This window comes from Hirundo rustica, chromosome 15, assembly GCF_015227805.2.
Source record: "Hirundo rustica isolate bHirRus1 chromosome 15, bHirRus1.pri.v3, whole genome shotgun sequence".
Taxonomy (NCBI): domain Eukaryota; kingdom Metazoa; phylum Chordata; class Aves; order Passeriformes; family Hirundinidae; genus Hirundo; species Hirundo rustica.
The window spans coordinates 2,148,998-2,172,790 of NC_053464.1; the positions used below are offsets into that span (position 1 = coordinate 2,148,998).

Below are 23,793 nucleotides of genomic sequence, written 5' to 3' on the forward strand. Positions count from 1 at the left end.
TCCTGCCGTCGCTAAATTCTTCCTGGAATTAGGATTTGTCTCCAAAAAGCAGGATCCCATCCACCAAGGAGCCGCAGCTGCCAGAGCAGCAGGACCGGCGGGACCTCCCCTCCCCAGCTCCACACAGGCAGGAGGGCTCGGTCATTATTTCCCATTTTTGTTGGACAAACCCCTCCATTCGTAAACCCTGTAAACATTTCGCTGGCATTCGGGCGGATGGTGGCTAACGGAGCTCTGGTGGTGGCGAGCTGGTGGGGGTCAGGGTGGGCTCGTGGCCACTGAACTGTGTTTGGGGAGGAGAGGTGGGGACAGGCAGGAGCTGGGACTCCAGCCACCACTTTGGGCTGTGTCTCCTCCAGCCTCGCTCTCTGCCCGCCCCAGGCCGTGCCCAGTAAGGGGTTAAAACCTTTCCTCTGGCGAGTTTTATGTCTGCGGTAATTTCCCCGTCTGGAGGGTGGTTTCAAGAGGAGCTGGCACCTGGCAAGTCCCAGCAGCCAATCTGTAGCTAAAATCCCTCACATCCAAAATGACTGTGCAGAAACCCCAGTCAGGGCTTTCACAATTAATCATTTATCTGAATTAACACACCTGAAATACTTCTGGGCTGTTTACTGGATTCGACCCCAAATTTCTCGATGCATTTATTTACTAATCTCAACCTACGGAGTTCCCGGCAGGGTTTGCCGCAGCCCCTCTGGAGGCGGCAGGGGAGGTGGGAAAAGCCCCAGGGGTGACTCTGTTTGTTGACTCGTGCTGTTGCTTGGCAGGAGAGTGCTCGGGGGCGGATTCTCAGCTCAGACCTGCACAGAGTCACCTGCGTGGGGACAGCGAACCTGGGGATAACGAACAGTCCCAGCTCCAGAGGGACGAGCCTGGGGAACAGCCCAGGTTTCCGCACCAAGGAAACGTGGAAAGACCTTACTAGGCTGGGAGGCTCGGGGAGTCCCGGGGGAGGAAGAGACACGACCCGCAGCCACCTCCCAGAGCGGGACGCGGTGGATCTCGGGCTTTAAGCGGCTTTTGAGCAGGGAGAAGGCGGCAGGGCCAAGGGACGGGACGGGACGGGGTGGGATGGGATGGGATGGGATGGGATGGGATGGGATGGGATGGGATGGGATGGGATGGGATGGGATGGGATGGGATGGGATGAGAGCGAAGCCTCACGCAGACGGTGGGCGGGGCCAGACATGGATGGTGGGCGGGGCCTGACGGCGATTGACATCTGAGCCCCGCCCCGAAGGGGCTGGCCGAGTGCAGTCGGGTGGAGCCGAACACAATCGGGTCACGCCGAGCAGACGAACGCAGGCACCTCTAGCTCAGCTGACTAGACCTGGAGAGAGCCGCAGGCAGCCGGGCGGAGCCGATTGAACCCGACCCGAACCGGGCGGAGCCGATTGGACCCGAACCGAACCGGGCGGAGCCGATTGGACCCGAACCGAACCGGGCGGAGCCGATTGGACCCGAGCAGAGCCGAGGTGAGGAGCCCGTGTGAGGGAAGACGCGCCCCGTCCCCCGGCACTAGCGATGGCCCCGCAGCCTCCCCGCTCCCTCCCTCCCTCCCTTCCTCCCTCCCTCCCTTCCTCCCTCCCTCCCTCCCGGGACCGGTCCGGGGGCTGAGCAGCGTCCGTGCGACCTCGCTGCTTCTCGCCCTGTCAGAGCCCCGGGGCCGCCCGCGCTGCTGCATGGCCGGGACGAAGCTGATCGTGGTGTTCGGGGCCACCGGTGAGTGTTCGGGGCCAGGCTCGGGCTGTGCCGGGGGCCGGCGCGGAGGGCAGGGGCGGAGGCGGCGGTGATGCCCGAGCGCCCGGGCGCTGAGGAGCGGGGGCTCCGTGCTCGTGGCAGTCGGGGCTCTCCGTCCCGCGGCCCCAGCGCATCCCGGAGTCCGGGGACGCGGGGCCCTGACCGGCTGCTCCTGCAGGGGCCCAGGGGGGCAGCGTGGCCCGGGCGCTGCTGGACGAAGGGACCTTCAAGGTGCGCGCGGTGACGCGGAGCCCCAGGAAGAAGGAGGCGGAGGAGCTGAGGCGGAGGGGAGCCGAGGTGGTGAAGGCAGATCAGGACGATGAGGCATCGCTGGAGCGGGCCTTGGCGGGTGCCTACGGAGCCTTTATTGTCACCAACTTCTGGGAACACTGCAGCAAGGAGAAGGAAATCGAGCAGGTACCTGTGCGGACATTAACTGGGACCACGTGCGGAATGATCTGGCAGGGTGGATCATGAGTAGCATCAAAGTGGGGACGGCTCTTGGAGCAGCTGTGGCAGCCCTGATGGTTTGAGCAGCCACTCCAGAAGACCCCAAGGCCTCACAAACACCAGGTCCCAGTTCTGGCAAAGTCGGGACTTGCTCTCTGTTCCCTCACAGTTGCATGGCTCCAGGGTCTGTTGCCTTCAGGGAGTTGATACAGAGAGTTGGAGTAGCAGGAGTGGGAAGTTTGGGCTTCTCAGAGCCTTCCCGGGGCAGGGCTGGGGCTGTCGCTGCCTGCAGACCTGCAGCTCCCTGTTCTTGCAGCTTTGGGACCAAAATCCTGCAGTATCAGAGATCCTAAGGATGGTGCTCACCCCAGGACAGATATTGCAAGGTGGCAGAGTTGCCACACCTGGATGGCAACAAAAGATAAATAGCTTAGGGCAGGTATGTTGGTCAGGCAGATTCTTTGTGCCGGTGTGTGCGTGTTTGGTGGAGCAGCGAGCTCCAAAGCTGGAGGGTGTGTGGTCTTTCTGAAGTAGGGCAGGGTAAGGAGAGGATTTGTCTCCACCTGGACAATTCACTGTGCTCATCCCTGGTCCCAGCTGAGGGCTGCTGGGAGCTGGATCCTCCCCAGAGGGAAGGGGGCTGTGGGGATGATGGGGATGTCCCGTTCCCCTCTCCATGGCTGGTTTCTCCCTTCACCCAGGGACAGCGTCTCGCTGACCTGTCCAGGCGCCAGGGTCTGCACCACGTCGTGTTCAGCGGCCTGGAGAACGTGCACCAGCTGACAGGGGGCCGGCTGGAGGTGCTGCACTTCGATGGCAAAGGCGTGGTGGGGGAGTACTTCCAGAAAATTGGGGTTCCCACCACCATCATCCGGCTGCCGTTCTACTTTGAGAACTTCCTCTCCATCTTCAAGCCGCAGAAGGCCCCGCAGGGAGACGCCTTTGTCCTGGGTAAGCAGCAGCTCTTGCTCTGTGGGTCACTGTCGTGTCCTCATTGCTCCCACAGTGCAGGGCTGAGGGGTGGAGAGACTGCCATGGCTGTGGGCTGGTAGGGTGAGGAGGCCTCTATCAGCTTCACCACAGCAAGCTGCAGTATGGTCTTTAGATCTGTTTGGTGGCCTGCAGGAAATCACCGAGGTCCTGGGCCTGTTTGTGCTGAGGGCTGTTCTGCAGATCCCAGAGCAGCTCTAAAACCACAGCTGCCTGCGTCTGGAATGGTGGAGGTGGTGGGGCTGCAAGAGACTCACGGTGCTGCTCTGGTCTCTTAGTTCAGCTCTGCTCTCCAGCCTGGCCTTGCTGATGGGTGCTTTCATCCCTCCCTCACCTCCTGCCCAGAGACTGGGAGCTGAAAACTCCACCGTACCTCCTCAGAGCTGGGCTGCACTCCAGCTGGGATCAATCTCTCCATACAGAGCTGCCCATGGGGGACACCCCAATGGATGGCATGGCTGTGGAGGACCTGGGGCCCGTTGTACTTTGCCTGCTGAGGTCCCCAGGGGAATACATCGGCCAAGTGATAGGACTCAGCACGGGCAAGCTCACCGAGGCAGAGTACGCTGCCATCCTCTCCCAGCAGACGGGCAAGACTGTGACAGCCAGCAAGGTAGGAAGCGTCCCTTGGTGTAGGTGATGGTCCTGAGGGGCTCATAGCTCGTTTTGGTACGGCCCAGCAGCGGTGTCCAGGGCCAGTCCTGCTGCCCCTGGGTGTGGCTGGAGCACGGCTTGGCACCAACAATGCCCTGGTGGTATTGTCAGCTCATGCTGGTGGAGCACGCTGATGTGCCAGGGCCGGTCTGTGCCTGGCTCCCAGGGATAACTGAGCTGGGAGGCCTCCAGCAGAGCCAGGGATGGGCACCTACACAACAGGTTTCAGTGGGGTGCCCTTCCCTTCAGCGGGGCTTCCCCCAGGGCTTTGCTGTGTCACCATTACAACAGACCTGATCTCTGTGCTGTGTCACTGTTAACAACACCCCTGACCACTCCCTGCCCCTTCGTGACTTAGTTTTAATCTTTGTTTGCATTTCAGTTGTGCCTCAGGTAGCCAATACAACGGATGAGGGGTATGCTGGTTCCCTGTTAGAGAACAAAGTGCATTTCATTAGAAACAAAGCCCCTCTGGTGCTCTCTGCAGGTTCTGCTCTCCCAGAAGCACAGTGAACGCCAAACCCTTTGATCCAGGCAGGGAAGGATGAGTTGGGGTGCCAGGTGGCAACCTGAATTGCCTCCTTGACCACCCAATTCCTAGAACCCCTCATCCACAGCTCTGTGTGAGGAAGGGCTCCCTCACAGCCGCTCCAGACCCTGGCCGGCTGTGTGCCAGACCTGGGTGCTGGCCTAGCCCGGCTGGGCTGTTCCTGCCGGGCAGGGCTGCTGCCTTTGCCCAACCCCAGCAGAAGTGCCTTGCAAAGCCCTCAGAGGCTGAGGGGAAACCCCAGCAGCCTCTCACTGTTTTTTTCCCCCAATTCTGTTGGCAGATCTCCCCTGAGGAGTACGAGAAGCAGGATTTCCCTGGGGCCAAGGAGATGGCGGCCATGTTCCGTTTCTATGCCCTAAAGCCAGACCGCAACGTGGCCCTGACCATGAAGCTCAACCCCAAGGCCCGCACCTTCCAGCAGTGGGTGGGGGACAACAAGGGTGCCTTCTGAGCCCCCCCTCCCTCCTCTTCCTCCCTGCTTTCTGAGGAGGAGAGGTGCTCTGAGCCATGCTGCCTTTCCCAGTAGTGCCCCAGGGAGAGGCTGATCCTTCCCCAGCTGGGGAGAGCTTGGCCCTCGTGCTGGTCCGTGTGTGTGCTCCTGCAGCGTGGCTGGGACTGTTTAGGCAGTTAGAACAAGAGGAAGGGAAGGGCTGGACTGCACAGAGGGGTGGCAGAAGTGCTGCCTTTGCACTCTTGTCCTCGGGGGGGTGTTGCTTTAGTCATTGTGGGTGTTTCAGGGTGGTGGGGGCTTGTTTTCCCAGGATCACCCCCTTTCCCAGGCAGCTCTGAGCATATGGCCCCAAAGTGTCTTGGTGGCAGGTATCCGTGGCCAGGGCTGTTGCAGGCTCCTAAGCAAACAGAAGACAAGGATTTCTCCCTGGATCTGGTTTGGGCACAGTAGGTGAGTCCCTGGAGAGATGGAGGCTGTATCACCCCAGCAAGCAGAGACTGCAGTGACTTCCTGTGAGTGCAACACAAAAGCTGAGCCCGATTCCTCAGCATACAGCTCTGGCCCTGGCCCTTGGCTCCTGGAGCTAATTTCAGTCACTGTCCCAATGAGCCGAGATAAAACTCGACTTTTTCTAGACTGTCCATGGTTCAGTGGAAAAGCCCCTTCCCCCTCACGTGCCTGAAGTGCTGCTCAGACAGCGCAGCTTTGTGTTTAAAGTCAATCCCAGCCCTAAGCAATGCCTGAGCCATCCAACCCTGTCCCCTCCTTGTCCCAGAGACCTTCATTCCTCTTTCTAGGGGAGGGAAAGGGGGTGACAGAGCAGGTGGAAGAGTAGACAAGGCAGCAAGGCACAGCACGTGTTAAATATCTTTATGAAGTCCATCTTATTTACATGGGTACAGAATCACTTTACAGAAGTTTAATCAGGAGGCAACACGTGCTTTATTTCAGCAAATTAAGAAGGGCAAGACTACAGCATGTCCCTGTTTAACTGGTGTTGAACTGATTAGTACGTGGGCTGATGGTACCTGCACGGTATCACAAACACAGCAGGCTACAGCAACCATGGAATACTCACTGCAGGAGCTCAGCTGCATCTGGAAGGAGTGATCCACCTCACTTGCACTCTCACACAAGTAAAACAACGATGCTTTGACCAATCTTTTACGCTACGGGTGTTGCACTAGGGTAATAAAATATTTTTGTCCCCAACTGGCAAAGGGCTCAGCGATCGACTTGCACCAGTCCAGAAGCGACAGCAGTTGTGTGGTAACTTTAGTTATTTGGGGGATAAACTTGAGGCAAAGTGCAGATTCCATCACTGCTCTGTGCAGGCAATCAGCAGGATAGAGAAAGCCCAGGGCTGCGAGGGAGCCAGGCCTGCTGGGCTCAGACAACGCCCAGCCACAGGGAGATGCACTTGGAGCTGTGCAGGGCAGCAGGGCTGTCATGAAGACAAGGTTAGACCTCCCTGACCCACCAAGTCTCCTGGAGACTTCACCAGGCACACCTGGCATTCCAAAGGGCACCTGAGTGAGCAGCTGGTGTGCTTGTCCTCCATACAGCAAACTGCTGCTCTCTGCTGGAAAATTTACTTCACATTTCCTCTGGTTTGGATTCTAAATAATACTTCAACTTTAATTTTTACCAAATAAGCATCCAGCAGCAGTAGGGTTGTGGAGCAGCCTCCAGAGAGCCACGCTTCTACAAAGCTGGTGTTTTCCTTCACTGCCGGTTCCTAGGACAGTGGGTGGGGTTTGTGGTGGTCCATAGCCTCTCCAGCTGGGATTCTTGCTGTGCTGCTGACTGACATCCTGTGTTCTCCAGAGCCTGGCTGCCAGAAAGGTTCACCCCCAACTGCATGGATGACTTGCTGCTGCTGGCTCCTAGTTCCCAGTAGAACGTTTCCCTGCAGTTGAAGTGAGAGGAAGGTTAAGACTTCCTGGCTGTATCAGCACAGAGCCCGCTCTGGGAGCACCTGCCCTCCTGACCTGCTGTCAGCCCTACAGCACAGCCAGCTTTGAAGCCTGCAGAGATGCAAAGCTGAGCCCCTGGAATGCAAGACTCCGTCTGCTGCAGATGACTCCAAGTCTCGGTGCTCCCTCATAACAGGGCAGCACCAACTGAAGCACCTGAGTTATGCTGCAGTGATGCATGGTGGGGTTTGCTGTGCTCTGTGACAGGCCGGCTCCTCCCTGGTGCTGCAAGCCCACGGCAGGGGTGAATCCAGCCCGAGTGTGCCAGCACCAGTGGCTCTGCAGCCCAGCGTTTGTGTGGCAGAACCCGGTCCCGGTGGGACCAGCTCATGGGAACACGCTCAGTGCTTGGAACTGGGCACAGCTCCAGCAGCAGAGCTGCAGGGGAGGCCAGGCACCTCCCCAGGGGTGCACCCAGCTCTTTGCTGCAGCAACAATGCACTTTAATCCCTGGCTTGTTGCTCCATGTCCCAGGGGACAACTAGGGCTGTGCACACCCGTGGCTGGAAGGCCTGAGGCTAAGTGAGAAGCTGTGCTATTGTGCTTCCACCTCCCAAGAAGTGAAACAAGACAACAGTGAAACACAAGAGGCCTCCTACCTCGGCTGGGGTGTCAGGAGGTAAACATTTTCTTAAGTTTGGAAAGGAATCCCTCCTTGCTCTCCTGAGCCTCAGGCCTATCCCCGCCTGCGTCAGCGCTAGCCGTGGCCCTGCCACCTGGACACAAACAGCAAAGGGCTGCAGTCAGAGACATCTCCCACCAGGACCAGAGGGGTGTTTTAGACAGGGAATGGCCAAGAGAAAGCAGCTGATTGCGCTGCTCCCTCAGTCCAGGGCTGCAGCTGGCAGCGAGCCACAGGACTGGACCCCTTGCAGTGGAAGCACTGGAGAGCCTGGATCCCAGAAATGGAAAAGCCAACCACGAGCTCAGGTTCCCTTCCCCTCTCCCCGGCCCTCCAATTAGCAAGGGAATTCTCATGCTGCACAATTGAGTCAGGGACCCCACAGACTTTGGAAGTAAGTACTTGGAACTGAGAGTCTGCCACTAAAAACAAGTGGTGAACTCGATCACAGCCAGCAGGACTTTACAGGGTTAAAAAAATCTATACTGGTGGTCCCTGAAACAAGTTCTTCCTGTTTCAAGGCTGTGTCCTTGCAAAGCAGTGCAAAACCACACCAGGAGCCTGATTCGTGTCATTGCAAGCAATGCTCAGACAGTATCAAGCAGAAAATTAACTCATGTAGAACGAAAAAGGCTCAAGTATTTCAGACCAACTGTTCAGACAAGGAATGTTAAAACTGTCCTGTATGAACAGGTCCCAAGAACAAAAGAGACCTCTTTGCTAATATGCTTTTTTTTTTCAATGTAAAACCATCAATAACAAGATCCCAAACGCCCCCTCAAGCTTTCTTTGTGCACAGGGCTGAGTGCTGGGACTGATGCAATGGACTGAAATCGCGAGGCAGGACACGCCTCCCTCAGCACAGCCTGTCTCCACACTGCGCCCTTCTGGCGCTGTTACACCCACCCTGCTGCTTCCTCACGGTAAAAACGGGCAGGTTTGCTTTTTTAAAAATTAGTTTGAAGAGTGGTTTTTTTTCTCTTTGGCACATAAATGCCTTTAAAAAGCTGGAATGGAAATTCAGTGCTCCGAGCTCTCTGCCCTTCCCCCAAGTCTGACTGTAATATGGGAAAGACATAATTTCTGTGTTAGGAAAGCACTGTAAAACACAGCCCTGGGAAGTATTTGGCAGATGCTGCCTTCTAATATCCTGCACTTAAGCCTATATTCCTCACACTTTGGCTTGTAGTAGAGCAGACCTTGGGAACATTCAGCAGCCCCAAAAGGCTCTCACCTTTGCCTAATCATAAATGCCCTGTTGGGTTTCAAACCAAAACCAAAATCCAACCAGCTTTAAGAAGTTCATTGCTCCAACTAAGCAAAGAAAAAACTGCTTTCCAGTAGCGAGACACAAAGCTCCTTCCTTACTATTTTACCGTGTGTTGAGCCTTTAGTTGCTGTCTCTTCCAAGCACCTCATCCCTGAAACTTAAAACACAATTGCTGAATCTCAGTTTTCCATCTGGAGCTGGAGAGCAGCTTCACAAAGCTCCCAGCTGCCTTCGCTCCTCCATCGTGCTGGATGCTGTCCGCAGACCAGAGCTGACACTGGCACCGATGGACACTCCCAGCCCAGGTTTCCCCACACACACAGAGCTCAGCCCCAACAGAAACCCCCATCAGCAATCCAGGACAAACAGCCCTGCTGTGCTCAGAAGCACACTGGATTGGGATCACACAGGAAATTAGCCTGAAGCACATTTGCCTTCCTGCCTCAAGGCAAGCCCTGGCACAGGGGAAGCAGGGAGCAGGAGGCATTCCTCAGCACAGCTTGTCTGGATCCTGGAGTACGCAGTGCCTGCTCTCTGTTCACACATGGATTTGCCCAGTAAGTACTGGAACAGAGCTTCCTGGCAAGAGCTGCCTCCCTGCTGTGTGCTACAGCCTGTTAACATCACACTAGAACCATTTCTGCTCACGGTGACCCTGGCTCACCCTGCTCCCCAGGAAGGCTCAGGGAGCTCTCTGCGCTCCCACAGCAGCTCCCGGGGCAGGGGCAGGAGTTGCCCACGCTCACCTGACGCTGTGTTGGTGACCCCGTTCACGGTGCCGTCCACGTCGGCCTCGTCCTCGGCGTAGCTCATCATTAAGGCTCGCTGGCGATCCGTCAGCCTCCTGTGGCACCAGGACAGCGCTCAGGGATGGCCTGGGGACGGGGTCCCACAGCCCTCCCAAACCTCCCCCAGCAGCACCCACCAGGGGCAGGGACATTGTGTAGGAATACACCAGGAATCCATGTACTCTTTGAATGTGTTAGGAATGATCTATAAGGAGTTCTCAGTGGAAGATATCGGACCCACTGCGTTTCACCTCATGGAATTTGCACAACTTCTAAACAATTTTTGCAAAAAGCTTTCAAGATTTCACAGAACTTGTTTTAGCTCTACTTACTGAGGAACCTTTATCTTTATGTGGATGTAGTGGTCTCCATAGCCATAGCTGTTGACCTTGGGAATGCCTTTCCCACTCATTCGAATCCTCTGGTCTGGCTGAATACCAGGGGGTATCTATAAACACACAGGTGTCACGTTTATTACTCCAATTAAACATTTATATAATAATTACACATCTCTCAAAATTATCTGCTGCTCCAACAAACTTTAAGTAGGATGGGAGAGCTCTGGTATGCTCACGCATTGGGGCACATCCCAAAGCTGAGCCAGTAATGATGGAAAAGCTTTTGAAGGAATAAGTAAAGAACCTGACAGAGCCTGCAGCCCTCAGATGGGGTTTGTCCAGCAATCCCTTTATCTCCCTGTCCCTACACAGCAACAGGAAAGAAGCTGTGCCCAGGCAGGTAACAAAGGCTCAGTCCTGAAGGAGTGTGATATGCAATACTGGCAGACAGGAGATTTTCCCCCTCTTTGCAGCAAAGGAGAAGCCTTTGCTGTGCCCCACTGATTCATGCCCAGTTACTGGTACTCACTGTGATGTTGATTGTCTCATACAAGCCTTGACACCGGGCTGTGCCTCCCAGCACGGCCTGAGCTACTGAGATCAGGAGATCCGAGTGGATGTCGGCTCCATTTCGTCGGAACACAGAGCTCTTCTGAACCTGCGGAGCAGAAAAGTTCCAAAGAGCGGTGAGCACACCGTGTTCTCCTGGTAAACTGCTACCGAGGGTCTTGGGATTAAAATATACCATGCCCAAACTGCATGGCTAAGAACTGTGAGTTAATATCTGGTCTAGTAAAACACAGATCCTGACATAACTGAATTAGGCAAAGGATTGGAAGGATCCCAGCTTCCTGCCTCAGGAACTCCCTCCCCTAATCCTGCTGTTAGTTTATCCGTGTCACTGTGGTTCTGCCGAGACATACGCTGCCTTGTCCAGCACCCCGAACAGGGGAAAGCCAAAAGTGAGAAGGAAATCAAGCACCTTTGCACTGGCCTCACAAGATGGAAGAGAATTAAACCCTCCTGCACCATGAAACAGGTGCTGAAAAAAATCTTCTCCTCAGCAGGGATGTGTGTGGTAGGATTCTGACAGGAGAAGTGGCCCAGGTGCAAAGCAGCCCTGAAGGTGGATCTGCAGGAGGACACTTCAGCAGGCAGCCGCCTGCACCACCTCCCACAGCTGCCACCCGTGCCAGCAGGCAGCTCCCTCACATTTCCAAGTCAAAAACCTGAGGCATGAAGAACCTACTCTGCATTTTGATTCACACCACCCTAAGGGCCTGGTCCTGGAACAAGCAGGAACAATTCTTCAAGAACAGATTCAAAGTTACTCCCCTTGCTACAATGCAGATCTCCTGCTATCTGAAAGTTCACAGGGATCACATTACCTCAGCTGTTCCAAAGGATCACCAGCTCTTCCTCTGCTCATTCTGCAGTCCTTTCCCAGGCATGTGAGAAGGGAACAACCAACTTAAATAATAAACCAGCTTGAGATACATACCCTGAACGTAATGAAAATTTCTTTCTTCCCCACAGGCATGCGAACTGTCTGCCCGTCCTCAACACCTGCAGTCAGAACAGGAGAGAATGTGACCTTGGGTTATAACCCACGTGTGCCATGAACACCTACAACTCTTGCCAATCCCAAGAGCTGGCTACCACAGCACAAAGGAGGAGGGGTCAGCACATGTTCATACTTCTGGGGTGATCCCTGAAGTAACAGGCTCGTTACTTCACTATCTACAGAATTCTTTACAGAAATGCACTGGATTAAGGAACACAGCAGCCTCCACAAGCTGCAGGAAAACTACAGGCTGCTCACCCAGGATGGTCTCAAAGAAGCAAGTTTTAGTCCTATCACTGAATCCTCCTGTCTGGTGAGGAAGGCCATCAGCACACCCCTCTGAGCTTAGCCAAGGCTTTCAGGATTCCCACCCTCTCCCCAGGCTTCATCAAGGACAAATGAAAGACCCATGGCAGCAAAACCTTTGGAGATTCACTCTTTAAATCTGACAAGGAAGACCCAGACAAGAACCAAAGCTCAGGAAGGGCAAAGCAAACATTTATATCCATGGCCAGAAGGTCCATCTCATCACTAGCCCGTTCCGCTGCCCAACTCTGAACCTGCTTGGCTTTAAAGACCATTTCTCTGCAGCAAAAGGTGTTAGGCTGCCCTTCCATTTGTAGCTGGCAGTGGCAGTAAACACCTACAGTTCTTTAAGAGAGAGCAGCAGGCAGGTACAACACTGACCAGCTGGCACAGGAACCATCACTGTCTTCTTCTGCTTGGTCTGCCCCGTGCCCCGGCACACGACGCAGGGCGTGGTGATGATGGAGCCGCGGCCGGCGCAGCGCCGGCACGTGGAGCGCATCACGAACGGGCCCGTGTTGATCGTCTCCTGGGGAGGAACAAACACACATTGGGCAGAGAATGAGTAGTGAGAGGGGACTTTTCACACAGTGTGAGCTCTGATCACACCCTGTCAGGACAGATATCCTTCAGCAAGGGCTGGAGCAGAAAGCTGGCTCTGAAATGCACTCGCCATCGCATTCCGATTTCCACTGAACACCACCGCTACTACGAGCAAGTGTCACATGGTGAGAGCAAGGGAAACACACCACCCTCAACATCTAGGCTTTAACGTACAAGGAGGAACAAAGCTCCTTACAGTGCTACAAGCGTCTGTGTTCTGATGAATCCAAGGACAATCCATTTACAGGGACTGCTGGCGGTGTCCAAGAAAACCTTATGGTGACTAAGCTCTGGACTGAACTGTGAGAGCCATCCACCAGACTGAAGCACACAAGGAATCAGATGCATGGAAACCCAAAGCCTGCAGCTCCATCATTACCTGCATATTCTCATTTTATTATTACCCTGGGGTTTTCACCACCTTCCTCCACCCAAGTCAAAAGCCATCCATTTATTGCCCGAGGAATTTCGGAGCTGTTACATTATATTCCTATGGTTTGTGGGGTGTGCAGTAGCAGAGGATCCAGCCTGAAGGCTCACGCTTTCAGCTGGGCACAGCACTTTAACACAAACAAAATCTCCCTAGTGCCTATTAGCATCAAGCTGACATTAACCCAGCTTTACCCAAGATAAGCTGATGAGAGTGGTGAGAATTTTTCACCATGGAATGAAGTGACTCTGCCCAAGAAGGGAAAGCACGGCAGAACTGGTGTCCTGCTCAGCACTTACCATGCCCGTGCCATTGCAGTAGTGACAGCGCTGAGCTTTGGTGCCAGGTTCGTGTCCCTTGCCATCGCAGCGCACACAGGAGTCCTGGATGTTCACCACAATCTCCTTGTTAACGCCTTTTGCAGCTTGGGTGAACGTCAGTTCCATGATATACTGCACAGGAAACGTGGATATAGATCCATGACTGAGCTGTGACAAGGTCTTAAGGAGACTGAGAAGAGTTTAGGCTAAATACCAAACAATGCTTAAAATGGAAGACATCACTAAAGATGACTGATCAAAAGAGGAAATTCTCTTTATATGAAAAACGTCGCTTAGTAAAACCAGGAGTACCAAACACTTCTGAAGACAACACACGAACTATCTTTAAAGGAGCATTTAGCTGCAGCATGAGGAACCAGACAGATTTTGTTTTATTATGGGCCTCACTTCAACGTGAAGCTAATTAAGTTGCAAAATTAAGCCCATTAAGCAGCCAAACATATTGCTGGAAGGCCTGGTTTATAGTTACAAGGTATTTTGTGGGTTTTAGCATTACAGATCAAAGCAGGCATACGTAAATCGACCTGCAGCAGAAACAATGCCTCCCCAGCAATGGAACTGCCTGGCAGTGCTGGGTGGTGTCAGTAAACACCAGAGAAGTAGCTGAAGCCCAGAAAAAAACCCTGTCTGGAGGTGTGGGGTGTGTTTCTGCACAGCTTAGCAGAACTGTGAGACTCTCCCCATGCCATGGGACGGTCACACACTGACATTCCCAGAAATATCTCCTTGCTGAAGCTCCCACAGCGCTCCGGGACGGAAGCTGGGCAGAGACACTGGTCTGAGTTTCCCATTTCATTCCTAAATAGAGGCACCTCCTACCTCCTGTGGCTGGTCAAAGACAGTCTGAAAATCGCCGAAAGGGGACCCTGAGAACTCCCCAAAGATCTTCCTGAAGAGCTCCTCGGGGTCGATGGAGGGGCCGCTGCTCCAGTACTGCCGCCCCGCGCCAGCCCCGGCCCCGGCCGCGCCGGCCTCGAAGCTCGCTGTGCCGTAGGCATCGTACTGCTTCCTCTTCACCTCGTCACTCAGCACCTGGGGCCAAGGAATGGGCAATCAGGGGATTGGAGGATCCAGGAGAATCCCTGGCTCTGCTCTCACACCTTCTATCTCAACGCCACGGGAGTTAGGGACAAGCTGCTGCTTCCCTGGTGTCTCTTGGCTCATCACCAGAAAAATGACAAGATCGTACTAATTTATAAAAAGCAGAAATAACTTACATTAAGCAGCTGGTCATTATTATATCAGCTGAAGAGTGCTGGAATCAAAAAACGGGGCTGGGGGAGCACAGTGAAAACCCCTCTGTCTCAAACACCTGCTTTGGTGGTTTTTTATTTGATTATTTAAACTGACAATAACTCCATGGAAGTGACGTCCATGCCAGTGGACTGCTAAGGAAGGAAAAAACTGAAAGAGCCCCAAGCAGCTAAATCAGATACTTGGACCAAGTAATTTCTTGTGACAGAAGTGCTCCAGATTGAAATGCATCAAAAACCAGCCATGGAAATGCTTTCCCTTATCTACCCTCCAATATTTTCTCCTTCTCATCAAAATAAAATCCTGCTGTTACCTCATAGGCTTCTGCCAGCTGAGAGAACTTCTCCTTTGCTTTAGGGTCATCCTTGTTTGTGTCAGGATGGTATTTCTTTGCCAACTAAAAACCAAAAATCAACTATTAGAGACAGGCAGGAGTTATTTACTTTAGCATATCTCACGTGCCAGAAAAAACACATCAGAGCCTGGCATTCACTAGATGCATTCCTGGGAACTAAAACCCTTCATTTTCCTTTATCAACCCAAAACAAGGAACAACAGGAGCTGCTCCTGGTCTTCTCAGCAATCCCAGATCCTTCTGGAAGGAGACAAGCGATGACAGCACAGGCAGACCATGCTTTGGAAGCGATCCCCAAGGCCATGTGCTCAGCTTTCCCACTGCCTCCCGCCCTTGTCTCCAGCGGCACGGGGACGGATTTGTTCCCCGCCGCAGCCGAGGGCAGCCCTGTTCCCGGCGGGTCCCGACGCACCTGGTAATAGGCCTTCTTGATCTCCTTCTGCGTGGCGGTGCGGGGCACCCCCAGCACCTGGTAATAGTCCTCCTTGGCGCGCGCCGCGCTGCTGTGGAAGGCGGCGGCGGCGGCGGCGGCAGCGCGTTTCGTCCCTGCGGGAGAGGAGGGAGAGGGGCCGCCGTGAGGGGGAGGGCCGGCCGGGCCGAGAAAGGGACGCGGCCGGGGGAAAAGACCCGCGGCCCGCCCGCCCGGCCCCGGCGCGCTCACCCGCGGCGCAGAGCCCGGCACGGAGCAGCAGGAGGCGGCGCGGGGCGCGGGCGGGCGGGACGCGGAGCCCGCGGAGCAGCAGCAGCAGCGGCGGCCGCGCGTTCCCCGCCCCGCGCCCCGCGGCCGCCCCGGACCCAGCGCGACGCGCTCCCGGCCGCCATCTTGGCCCGCGCGCGGCGCTGCGCCTGCGCACCGTCCGGCGGGGCCGGGCCGCGCATGCGCACGGCGCCGCGGCTGCGCCATGGTTACGCGTGCGCGGGGCTCGGCGGGGACGCGGAGGCGGCGCGGGTCCGGGGGCTTCGGGCGGGGAACGCGCGGGGACACGGCCGGGGACAGCGGGGCTGGGAATCCTGCTGTCTGCGCCGTCCCGGGGCGGCTCTTCTTCTCCCCTATTAGGTGAAATACCTCACAGAAGTGGAATAAAGGCTCTGAAACCGCAGCGAGTGCAGTGACACAGGCGGCAGCTTTCCTCGGGAGAGGAGGAGGAGGATTCGTGCCAAGCGTGTCTCTCTCCCGCCCTCGTCCCCGGGGCTCCTCAGCAGAGGCTGGGGCCTGCGGAGCGGGGAAGGCTCCGCCGGGCCGAGCGGCACAGGGATGTGCCGGCTCCTGCTGCGCACACGCCACTGTCAAAGCGCAGGGCAGGAGGCCTGGCCTTCACCGGCGTGGGTGACAGCCGCGCGTGGGTGACGCCACAGCCGGGCCCGGAGGGCTCAGTGAGCTCAGATCCAGCGTTCCCTCCTCCTCCCTTCCCCGCAGCCGTACACAAGGGTCTCTGTTCGCCGCCGGCTGCCGAGCCGTGGAGGGGGCGAGCACGCTGAGCCCACGGCTCTGGAAAGCTCCCGCTGTGCCCGTCCCCCTTGCCCAGAGCCCGGCGGAACCGCTGCCCTTGTGTGGCAGGAGAGCTGGGTGACAGCCGGGATCACAGCACGGGTGACCACGAGCCTCCGCGGGAGGCAAGGAAGGCACCGGGACCGCCGGACAGCCACCCCAGGGCGGGCTCCGACGCCGGGGTCGGAGGTTCTGTGGGCAGCTCCTCCTCTGTGTGGAGGTTGGGGGTCGGAGGAGCCGGGGCCGGGGCTCTGCGCCCCGCTCAGTGACAGCGCGGACACGGGACACGGCGGGGCGGGGGTCCGGCGGGGCTGGCCCAGGGGCGGGGCTCAGGGCGGGGCGGGCCCCGGGCCGGGCTGGGCCGGGCTGGGCTGGGCACGGCTCGGTGCGGTACGACCGGAGCGCCATGAACCGCTTCAAGGCGTCCAAGTTCCGGCACACCGAGGCCCGGCTGCCCCGCAGGGAGGTGAGCGCTGCGGGACCCGCCAGTACCGGGGCATCGCGGGGGCGGCGGGGCCGGGGGCCGCCGGCGGGCAAGGGCCGGGGGGACAGGCACGGGGACGGGGCAGGACCGGCCCCGCCCCGCGGCAACCGGCAGGGCGGCGGCTCCGGGCCCCGCAGCTGGCGGCAATCGGCCGGTGCGGCGGGGCCGTGCCCGGGTCCCCGGCCGGCGGTGCGGGTGCGTCGCCCGGCCGGCCCCTCCTTGTCACCCGCCGCTGCCCGTCCCGAGGCCCGAGGAGGATCCCGGCCCCGGTGCGCTCCGCAGGTGGGGCTGAGGGGAACCCCAGGCCTCTCCTGGGCCGGTGCAGCCCCCCCCGGCCGGCAGCGGCTGGCGTGGGGTACCCGTCCCGTGGTGGCTGCTCCCCTGCTGCCGCTGGGCACGGCTGGCACAGGCGGTGCATCCTCGGTTCTTGCTGCCCGCTGTCACTCGGTATCTCACCCTCCTGTGCCAGCCAGGGAGCCGCGCACCGAGGGTGAAATGCTGGGCCTTGCTCCTGACACCCCGCTCTGCCACCCCGCTTCCGCAGGCACAGAGGAAGTGCTGGGCCCCAGGGGATGCTGCTGAGCTCCAGCACCCTGGCCATGAGCCGTGGAGCTCGGCTCCGCTGGGGCCAGGCAGCTCTGGGGGTCTCGCTGGGCAGCACAGAGCCGTGCAGTGCCCAGCTCTGGCTTCAGCTCCATCAATAACCAGCCCCCAGCATGCCGAGTGTCACAATCCATCCTGGCGCGGTGCGGGCAGGGGGTAGCCCTGCCCTGCTGTCCCCCAAACCACGGAGCTGGGCCAGGGCAGTCTCTCAGGTCCCTGTCCCCACAGATTTGGGCAGGGGCAGACATGCAGGGTCAGCGCTGGGTGAGTCACATCGGGGAGTGTTACCAGGACACACAGCCCCTCTGAGGGATCCCTGAGCTGGGCACCCTTCACCCAGCACCTCCTCGGCACCGTGGCCGTGAGTGGGCCTGCTGCTGCTCCCAGCCCTTAGGTGTGCACACACTCCTCTGTAACCTCCCAGCTGAGCTGTCCTCGCACCCGGCCGGCGTGGCCTGTGCTCACACACCTCTGCAAATCCAGCAAGCACCCAAAACCTCCTCTGAGCTTCAGCTGTGGGAGGGGACATGGTGCCCCCGTGCCCATGGCGTGCCAGCCTCGGTGTGTCTGCGGAGCAGGTGTCAGGTCACCGAAATCTCGGTTGGATGGATGTTTGGCTGTGAATCCCAGGGTTCAGATGAGTCACTGGCAGCAGGGAGTGTGTGTGCCTGTGGGGTGTGGGTGCTGGGACACCTGGCTGTGCAGGGCATGGCCTCCTCCAGGCAGGGCCAATCCATCCCCGCTGCCCTGGTGTTGGTTCCGTGGTAGGGGAGCTCCGAGGGATTGTGTGCTCTCCCTGCGTGCAGGGAGGGATCTGCTGTGCAAGGTGGCCTTTCCTAAGGGCTTTTCCCATTCAGGCATGAAATGTATCCTTGGAAGTGAGGCCACGCACTCCCTCTAGGGCAGGAGGTGGAGAAGGAAGCCCTGTCACCAAACCCATCTCAGGTGTCACAGTGGGAAGCGCTGTTCTGTCCCCAGCCGAGCGCCTGTTTATGGAGGCACAGGCAGACACCCGACCTGGCCGGCCCAGGGAGCGCAGTGTAAACATCAGGGATCACATCTGAATCTTCTCTTCGGGCAGCATCTGCAGGGCTCTGCTGCCAGATGGCCCTTGAGAGCTCACAGCTTGTTCTAGGGATGTAGCCAGGATGGTTTTGTGTGCTTTCCCGGCCCTGCTGGCGTGCTGCAGGAAGGATCACTTCCTCGAGGGCTGCTGCCTGTGTGTGGGGAAATCGTGGGGTCAGGATGGACCAGCTCTGAAACCTCACTGCAGGGGTCCTGCGTGGCACCCCTGGGTGCTGGGGGCCAGATGTGACTGGTGTCCCCCTCACTGAGGGCCCCGTGCAGGGTGCCGAGAGTGGGGCCCTCATTCCAGGGTCCTGCTGATGCTCCAGACCTGTTCCCCATCCCCACTGCAGCCCCCTGCCCACCTGCTGGCTGTGGGGACAGGAACCTGCCCTTGGCAGGAGAAGGGTTAACAGGTCTGCACCGAGCTGTCAGGGGAGGAAATGCTGCAGGAACCACTGCTCCCTGTCAGGCCTCCAACGGAAGTTGTGCAAGGAGAGGAAACCTGAGGCTCGGGGTTTCCCTTCCCTTCCCGGGTATCTGCCCAGTTTGTGGGGCTGCTGTGGGCACACAGGCCTGGTGCCATAAAACACCTGCCACTGCCAAGGGTTGGACTTGGCCCTGGGTGTGCCAGGGAGCTTGTGGCCCTGGTGGCTGCTCGAGGTGGGGTGTCTGTGTCACCTGGACTGGGTCTGGCTGATGGAGGGTGGCCCAGGGCCCCACGAGTGCAGTGCTCAGCCCCGGGAAACACTGCAGAGCAGGAGTTTGGTTTTAGAGCTGTAGTGCAGCTCCTTGGCTGTGTGTCCGTGTGGGAAGTGTGCTGCTGGAGGTGTTCATTGGCCTCGGTCAGCCACAGCTTGACCCTGTGGTGCTTCACAGCCCAAGAGCTTTTGTCCCATCTGGATTCTCTGGCACCAGCTTCTTGCAAAGACCTGAGAGACCATTTCCCACAGTGGGACAGTCTTGGGGAGAGGCAGCACCAGGAGCTGGGATGCTCTGGGACACCCCAGAGGACAGGATAATCCCACTGGTATCGCCAGTCTCCAGCTCTCCATCAGCAGGGGAGCTGCTCTGGGGCTGAGGATCTCTGGCCATGCTGTACCAATGGTGCTCCCGCCGTGCTCCAGGCCCTGCCATAACAAGGCAGCCCCTGATGTGGTTTTTCCCTCTCCATCCCAGGCCTGGATCAGTGGTATCCGAGCAGGCTCCGTCACATCATGTGGGAACCACGTGAAGGCCAGCTGCCGCTGGATCGCCTTCAACGCCGAGGCGGCCGGTGAGGCACAAGGGTCCCCAGCACTGCTTGGGGAGTGGGATGGATTTGTCCCGGGGGTCCCTGTGGGGCTGGGTGGTGGGTCAGTCCCCCAGACCCCAGAGGCACCGGGGGAGTGGAGGAGGCTTTCCCTGAGATCCCCCAAAAGTACTGACATCCCACACGTCTCGGCTTGCATTGCAAAGCTGGGTGCCCCTCGTGTGTCCCAGGCTGGGGGATTCCTGACCTGCTCCTGTGCCCTCTCCTGCAGGTGTGCTGGGCATTGTGCCTCTGGAGTGCGAGGATGGGGGCAAGAGGACCATATCTCAGCTCTGCTGCCACTCAGGTGGGTGTCAGGTGCCACCCCCCAGCTCCACAGGACGTGTTTGGTCTCATGTGGGCTGTGGGGGGGGCTCAGGTGCTGAGTCCAAGCCCGGCAGGCCATGGTGGGCTGTCTGCCAAGCAGGGCACGTGGGGGCCTGCCAAGGACCATCACCTGTGGGCAGGGTGACACCATGAGGGGCTCTGCCAGGCTGGAATCAATCCATGTTCCTTCCCCTCTCAGGCTGCAGTGAGGCCTGGACAGGTAGCTCTTCCTCACACTCTTCTACCACAGCCTTTCCACATTACTCATAGAAATTCCCAGTACACCCAGTGCCAGGCTGGAGCTGGCATCACCGAGGCATCACTGGCCCCAGTGGCAGGAGGAACAGGCTGGACCAGCAGCTCTGATGTGGGCAGAGTGAGTGTGGCAGGGAAGAGGCAGCGGCAGCATCGCTGCTGGCAGAGAAGGAGGGCTGTGCCCTGCCCAGGCACAGTTGGTGCCCACCTCAGGGTGCCCCTCTCCTGCTGCGTGAGCAGCAGTGGCAGCCTGAGGGGCACTGACCCCCCATTTCCCCAAAGTTACACCAGAGCAGCAAGATGGGAGCTGCTTCCAGCACCGCCTCCCTGTGCCTGAACCCTGGCACGGCTGCAGGGCTGCGCCGAGTGCCCAGCCTGTGCCACCTCAGCCCCTGGCACCAGGAGCTTCTGTGGGTTGGAAAAGCAGGCAGCGAGTTCTTTGCTCCCTGGGGAGCGCCAGGAGCCAGCGCCACCTCCACGGCTTCCTAATGGGATCAGCACGAGTCCTTTGAAGCCGCCTGTGCCCCAGCAACGCCTCCGTGGCAGGGGATGGATTTTCTCTCCTCCCGCCTGGATGCAGCCGAGCGAGCTGCCTGCTCTTCATGCCTCCGGGGCCTGTCTCCTGGAAGCGGAAAAGTACACAGTGACCTACTTTTCTGAGCGTGCCAAATGCATCCGAGGGGCTGCTGCTGCCGCTGCTGCCGATGCCAGCCTTCCTCCCCCCGGGCCCGGCCGCCGGCAGCATCCCTGCCGCTGGCGTGCCAGCCCGGGCTGTCACAAAGGGAGCCTTGTCACCAGCATGGCTCCAGCAGGACGTGCCACAGACACCCTGCTGCTGTCCCTGCGCCTTGTGGGGGTGTCAGTCCATGGATCAGACGGGGGGATGCCCCCTCCAGGGTTCCCAGCCCTGCCAAAGGGGTGCAAGTCCCTGAGGGACAGAGTAGAGGGGCTCAGGCGCTCACAGCAAAGCTGAGCTGCTCCAAGAGACCTTGATGGGGCTGAGTCTGTCCCCCAGTGCTGTGTGTGTTGGGAAGGGATCAGGCTGGGAAGGGCAGAGGGGCGGCAGAGATGCTGTCTGCAGGGGAAGGTGGGGACAGACTTCTGCCCTTCTCCTTCCAGATGTGGTCACAGACTTTGACTTCTCGCCCTTCGATCAGCTCCTGCTGGCCACGGGCTCTGCTGATGAGATGGTGAGTGCTCAGTGACAGGGGTCCCAAGGGGACACCTCGTGCCCCCCAGCGTGTCTCTGGCATTCACTGCAGGGCTGGAGCCATGGGAGTAAGAGGAGCATGGGGTGGAGGGTGACAGCCTGGGGACATCCCCAGGGGGACAGCAGATGGTCACGGATCTGCCTCCTCCCATCTGGGACCTGATCCCATCAAGCTGCAATGAGGGATCACCTGGGAATCCTCAGGGACCAAAGCCAGGGAAAGCAGCGAGCCCGGGGGAAGCACTGCCAGCCCCCAGCTGGGTACTGCTCACCTGCGCTGGGACTGACCGCCCTCCTCTCCTGGGGCTGCAGGTGAAGGTGTGGCGCCTGCCCGAGAGCGGCCAGGACATTCCCGGCGGCGCGGGGCTGACCCTGGGGCCCGGGGGAGCCCCGGTGGACGCGCTGCAGTTCCACCCCCACGGCGGATGCTGTCCTGGCCAGCGGTGCGGGGAAGAGAGTCACTGTGTGGGACCTGGGGCAGCAGCAGCCCTGACAGGTAGGCAGGGCTGTGACTGCCCATGACACGTGTCCTCCTCGTGTGTCCTCCCCGTGTGTCTGCCCCGTGTGTCCTCCCCGTGTGTCTCACTGTGCCAGTGCCTGGGCTCGAGGCCTGACCTCAGTGTCACCGAACAGGCAGCTCAGGTGGCTTTTTGGGCAGGACACCACAGCCCCTTGTGCCTGTGCTCAACTGCACTCTGATGGTGTGAAACGCTCCAGCACTGCCCGAGGTGTGTGCAGGAGCTCTGCTGGGGCTCCCCTGGGCGCCAGGGCGCTCTCTCTGCATGTCCCAGGGCATGGGCAGATGTGGCTGGTTGCTGACCAGCCTTGCCCAGACCTCAGCCACCCTGGAGGGGAGAACAGATGGGTGGCAGCATAGGCCTGTGGCTTTCCCGGGGCTCCTGCTCTTTGTATCCATCTGCCATTGGCACAGGGATGCTCCCTGCACACGCAGCAGCGCCCCGCTGGGTCCTGGCTGCCACCAGCGCTTTGGAAAGGCCGGATCATTTCTCCTGGGAAATACTCTGGGTGGGAGAGCTTTGGCTCCTGGCCTGTCTGCAGGAGGGACCCTGCTTGATCCTGACCCCGCTTTATCCCTGCAGTCCTGGATTCCCACGGGGACCAGCTGCAGAGCCTGACCTGGAAGCGAGATGGCCGCCTCCTCGGCACCTCCTGCAAGGTGAGCAGCGCCCGGGGTGACCTCGCTGTGGGTGACCCACGGCAGGGTGGGCTGGGCGCTCCCTGATCCTGGCGGGCACCCGTTTCACAGAATCCCAGAGTGGTCTGGGTTGGAAGGAGCCTTAAAGCCCGTCTCGTTCCACCCCTTACCATGGGCAGGGACACTCGGGGTGCTCGGAGCTCCCTCCGGTCTGGCCTGGAACACTTGCAGGCGTGGGGAGCGTGCAGGGACGGGAAGTTTTGGGGTGGAAAAGGGCAGGAGCGGGGGCAGCGAGCCGGCGGGCAGGGAGCAGCACTAGATGGCGCCGGCCGCTCGCTGCGGGATGCTCGGGAACGCGCGGGGGGCCGCGCCCGGCGGGCGTGGCGAGCTGCAGGGGAGCGTGCAAGGGGCGAGTGTGCAAGGCGAGTGTGCGAGCCCCGAGCCCCCAGGCCCGTGCTCGGAGGCTCGGCAAGCAGCTCTGAGCACAGCCCCCAGGCCCCGGAGCGCACCGAGCCGAGGGAGAGCCGAGGGTTTGCGGGGGGAGCGCCGGGGGCAGCGCGGAGCCGGGCCCAGCCCGCAGAGCCCGGCTGCGGGATAGTCGGAGCCACAGGTCATGGATGTAGCCCCTGTGCCGTGTGGCTGTGGCTGGCACAATGCCTGCTCCCCAAACAGCACCTTGGCAGCAGGGCTGGCACCTGGGCACCCCCTTGCTGCCTCTGTGCCCTGCCAGCCCTGCTGCAGGGGGTCCCGTGCCCCCTTTGGCAGAGGGGTGCCAGGCAGCCAAGGGCTCGTTCTCGCCTGCAGCCGGTCAGGATGCTCCAGCCCTGGCCCTACTTGGAAGGCTCCCTCCTTTTCTGGCAGCAGTTTTGAGGGTGTTGGGGTCCTGGTGAGGCTCTGGGAGTACTGGGGGGTGCCCCCCTGCCCGCAATGTGGGTGGACGCAGTGCAAGCCATCCATAGGGATAGGCACTGCAGGCAGGAGCGTGATGGGCAGGAAGGGGAGGGCTGCTCACTTCAGCCTTCTGCCTAATGCATCCTGACATCCCACTGGCCCCCAGGTCCTTAACCCTGCTCTGTTTTCTTTTATCTCACCAGGACAAGAAACTGCGGATCTTTGACCCCCGAGCAGGCCCAGCTGCCTCCCAGGTACTGTTCCCTCTGGATGTGCTGCAGGCAGCCCTGCCCAACCTGTTGCCTGCAGGGGGGGTGATCTTTGGTTTCCCCAAACCATC

At 58.9% G+C, this 23,793-nt stretch overlaps 3 protein-coding genes across 3 annotated transcripts; 2 read left to right on the plus strand and 1 right to left on the minus strand.

Annotated features, from left to right (window-relative positions):
• The first annotated feature begins 734 nt into the window (after nucleotides 1–734).
• On the plus strand, nucleotides 735–5,997 carry NMRAL1 (NmrA like redox sensor 1). Its single transcript, XM_040079179.2, has 7 exons — nucleotides 735–888; nucleotides 1,241–1,475; nucleotides 1,657–1,722; nucleotides 1,919–2,157; nucleotides 2,892–3,141; nucleotides 3,603–3,793; nucleotides 4,665–5,997. Exons 3-7 carry the CDS (start codon nucleotides 1,683–1,685, stop codon nucleotides 4,833–4,835), a joined length of 891 nt encoding a protein of 296 aa, XP_039935113.1. The 5' UTR covers nucleotides 735–888; nucleotides 1,241–1,475; nucleotides 1,657–1,682; the 3' UTR covers nucleotides 4,836–5,997.
• Nucleotides 5,691–15,561, minus strand: DNAJA3 (DnaJ heat shock protein family (Hsp40) member A3). The gene is given in 13 exon segments (XM_040079408.2): nucleotides 5,691–6,744; nucleotides 7,411–7,527; nucleotides 9,450–9,547; nucleotides 9,824–9,939; nucleotides 10,359–10,487; nucleotides 11,331–11,395; nucleotides 12,081–12,228; nucleotides 13,032–13,184; nucleotides 13,893–14,105; nucleotides 14,641–14,724; nucleotides 15,095–15,228; nucleotides 15,344–15,473; nucleotides 15,475–15,561. Coding segments are annotated over 12 exon segments (1,461 nt in total). The 3' UTR covers nucleotides 5,691–6,744; nucleotides 7,411–7,423.
• A 959-nt stretch (nucleotides 15,562–16,520) lies between these two features.
• CORO7 (coronin 7) lies at nucleotides 16,521–22,283 on the plus strand. Its single transcript, XM_058422630.1, has 6 exons — nucleotides 16,521–16,637; nucleotides 19,503–19,599; nucleotides 19,847–19,921; nucleotides 21,316–21,386; nucleotides 21,719–21,902; nucleotides 22,198–22,283. The coding sequence occupies exons 1-6, from the start codon at nucleotides 16,578–16,580 to the stop codon at nucleotides 22,281–22,283; spliced, it is 573 nt and encodes a 190-aa protein (XP_058278613.1). The 5' UTR covers nucleotides 16,521–16,577.
• Nucleotides 22,284–23,793: the final 1,510 nt, after the last annotated feature.

Bases quoted from the DNA above. Each gene is read 5' to 3' on its own strand.
- CORO7 (XM_058422630.1), top strand. From the start codon at position 16,578: ATGAACCGCTTCAAGGCGTCCAAGTTCCGGCACACCGAGGCCCGGCTG. The intron at 16,638-19,502 runs GTGAGCGCTGCG...TCTCCATCCCAG, and splicing joins CCCGGCTGCCCCGCAGGGAG to GCCTGGATCAGTGGTATCCG. The intron at 21,903-22,197 runs GTAGGCAGGGCT...TGCATGTCCCAG, and splicing joins GGCAGCAGCAGCCCTGACAG to GGCATGGGCAGATGTGGCTG.
- NMRAL1 (XM_040079179.2), top strand. From the start codon at position 1,683: ATGGCCGGGACGAAGCTGATCGTGGTGTTCGGGGCCACCG. The intron at 1,723-1,918 runs GTGAGTGTTCGG...CTGCTCCTGCAG, and splicing joins CGTGGTGTTCGGGGCCACCG to GGGCCCAGGGGGGCAGCGTG. The intron at 2,158-2,891 runs GTACCTGTGCGG...CCCTTCACCCAG, and splicing joins AGGAGAAGGAAATCGAGCAG to GGACAGCGTCTCGCTGACCT.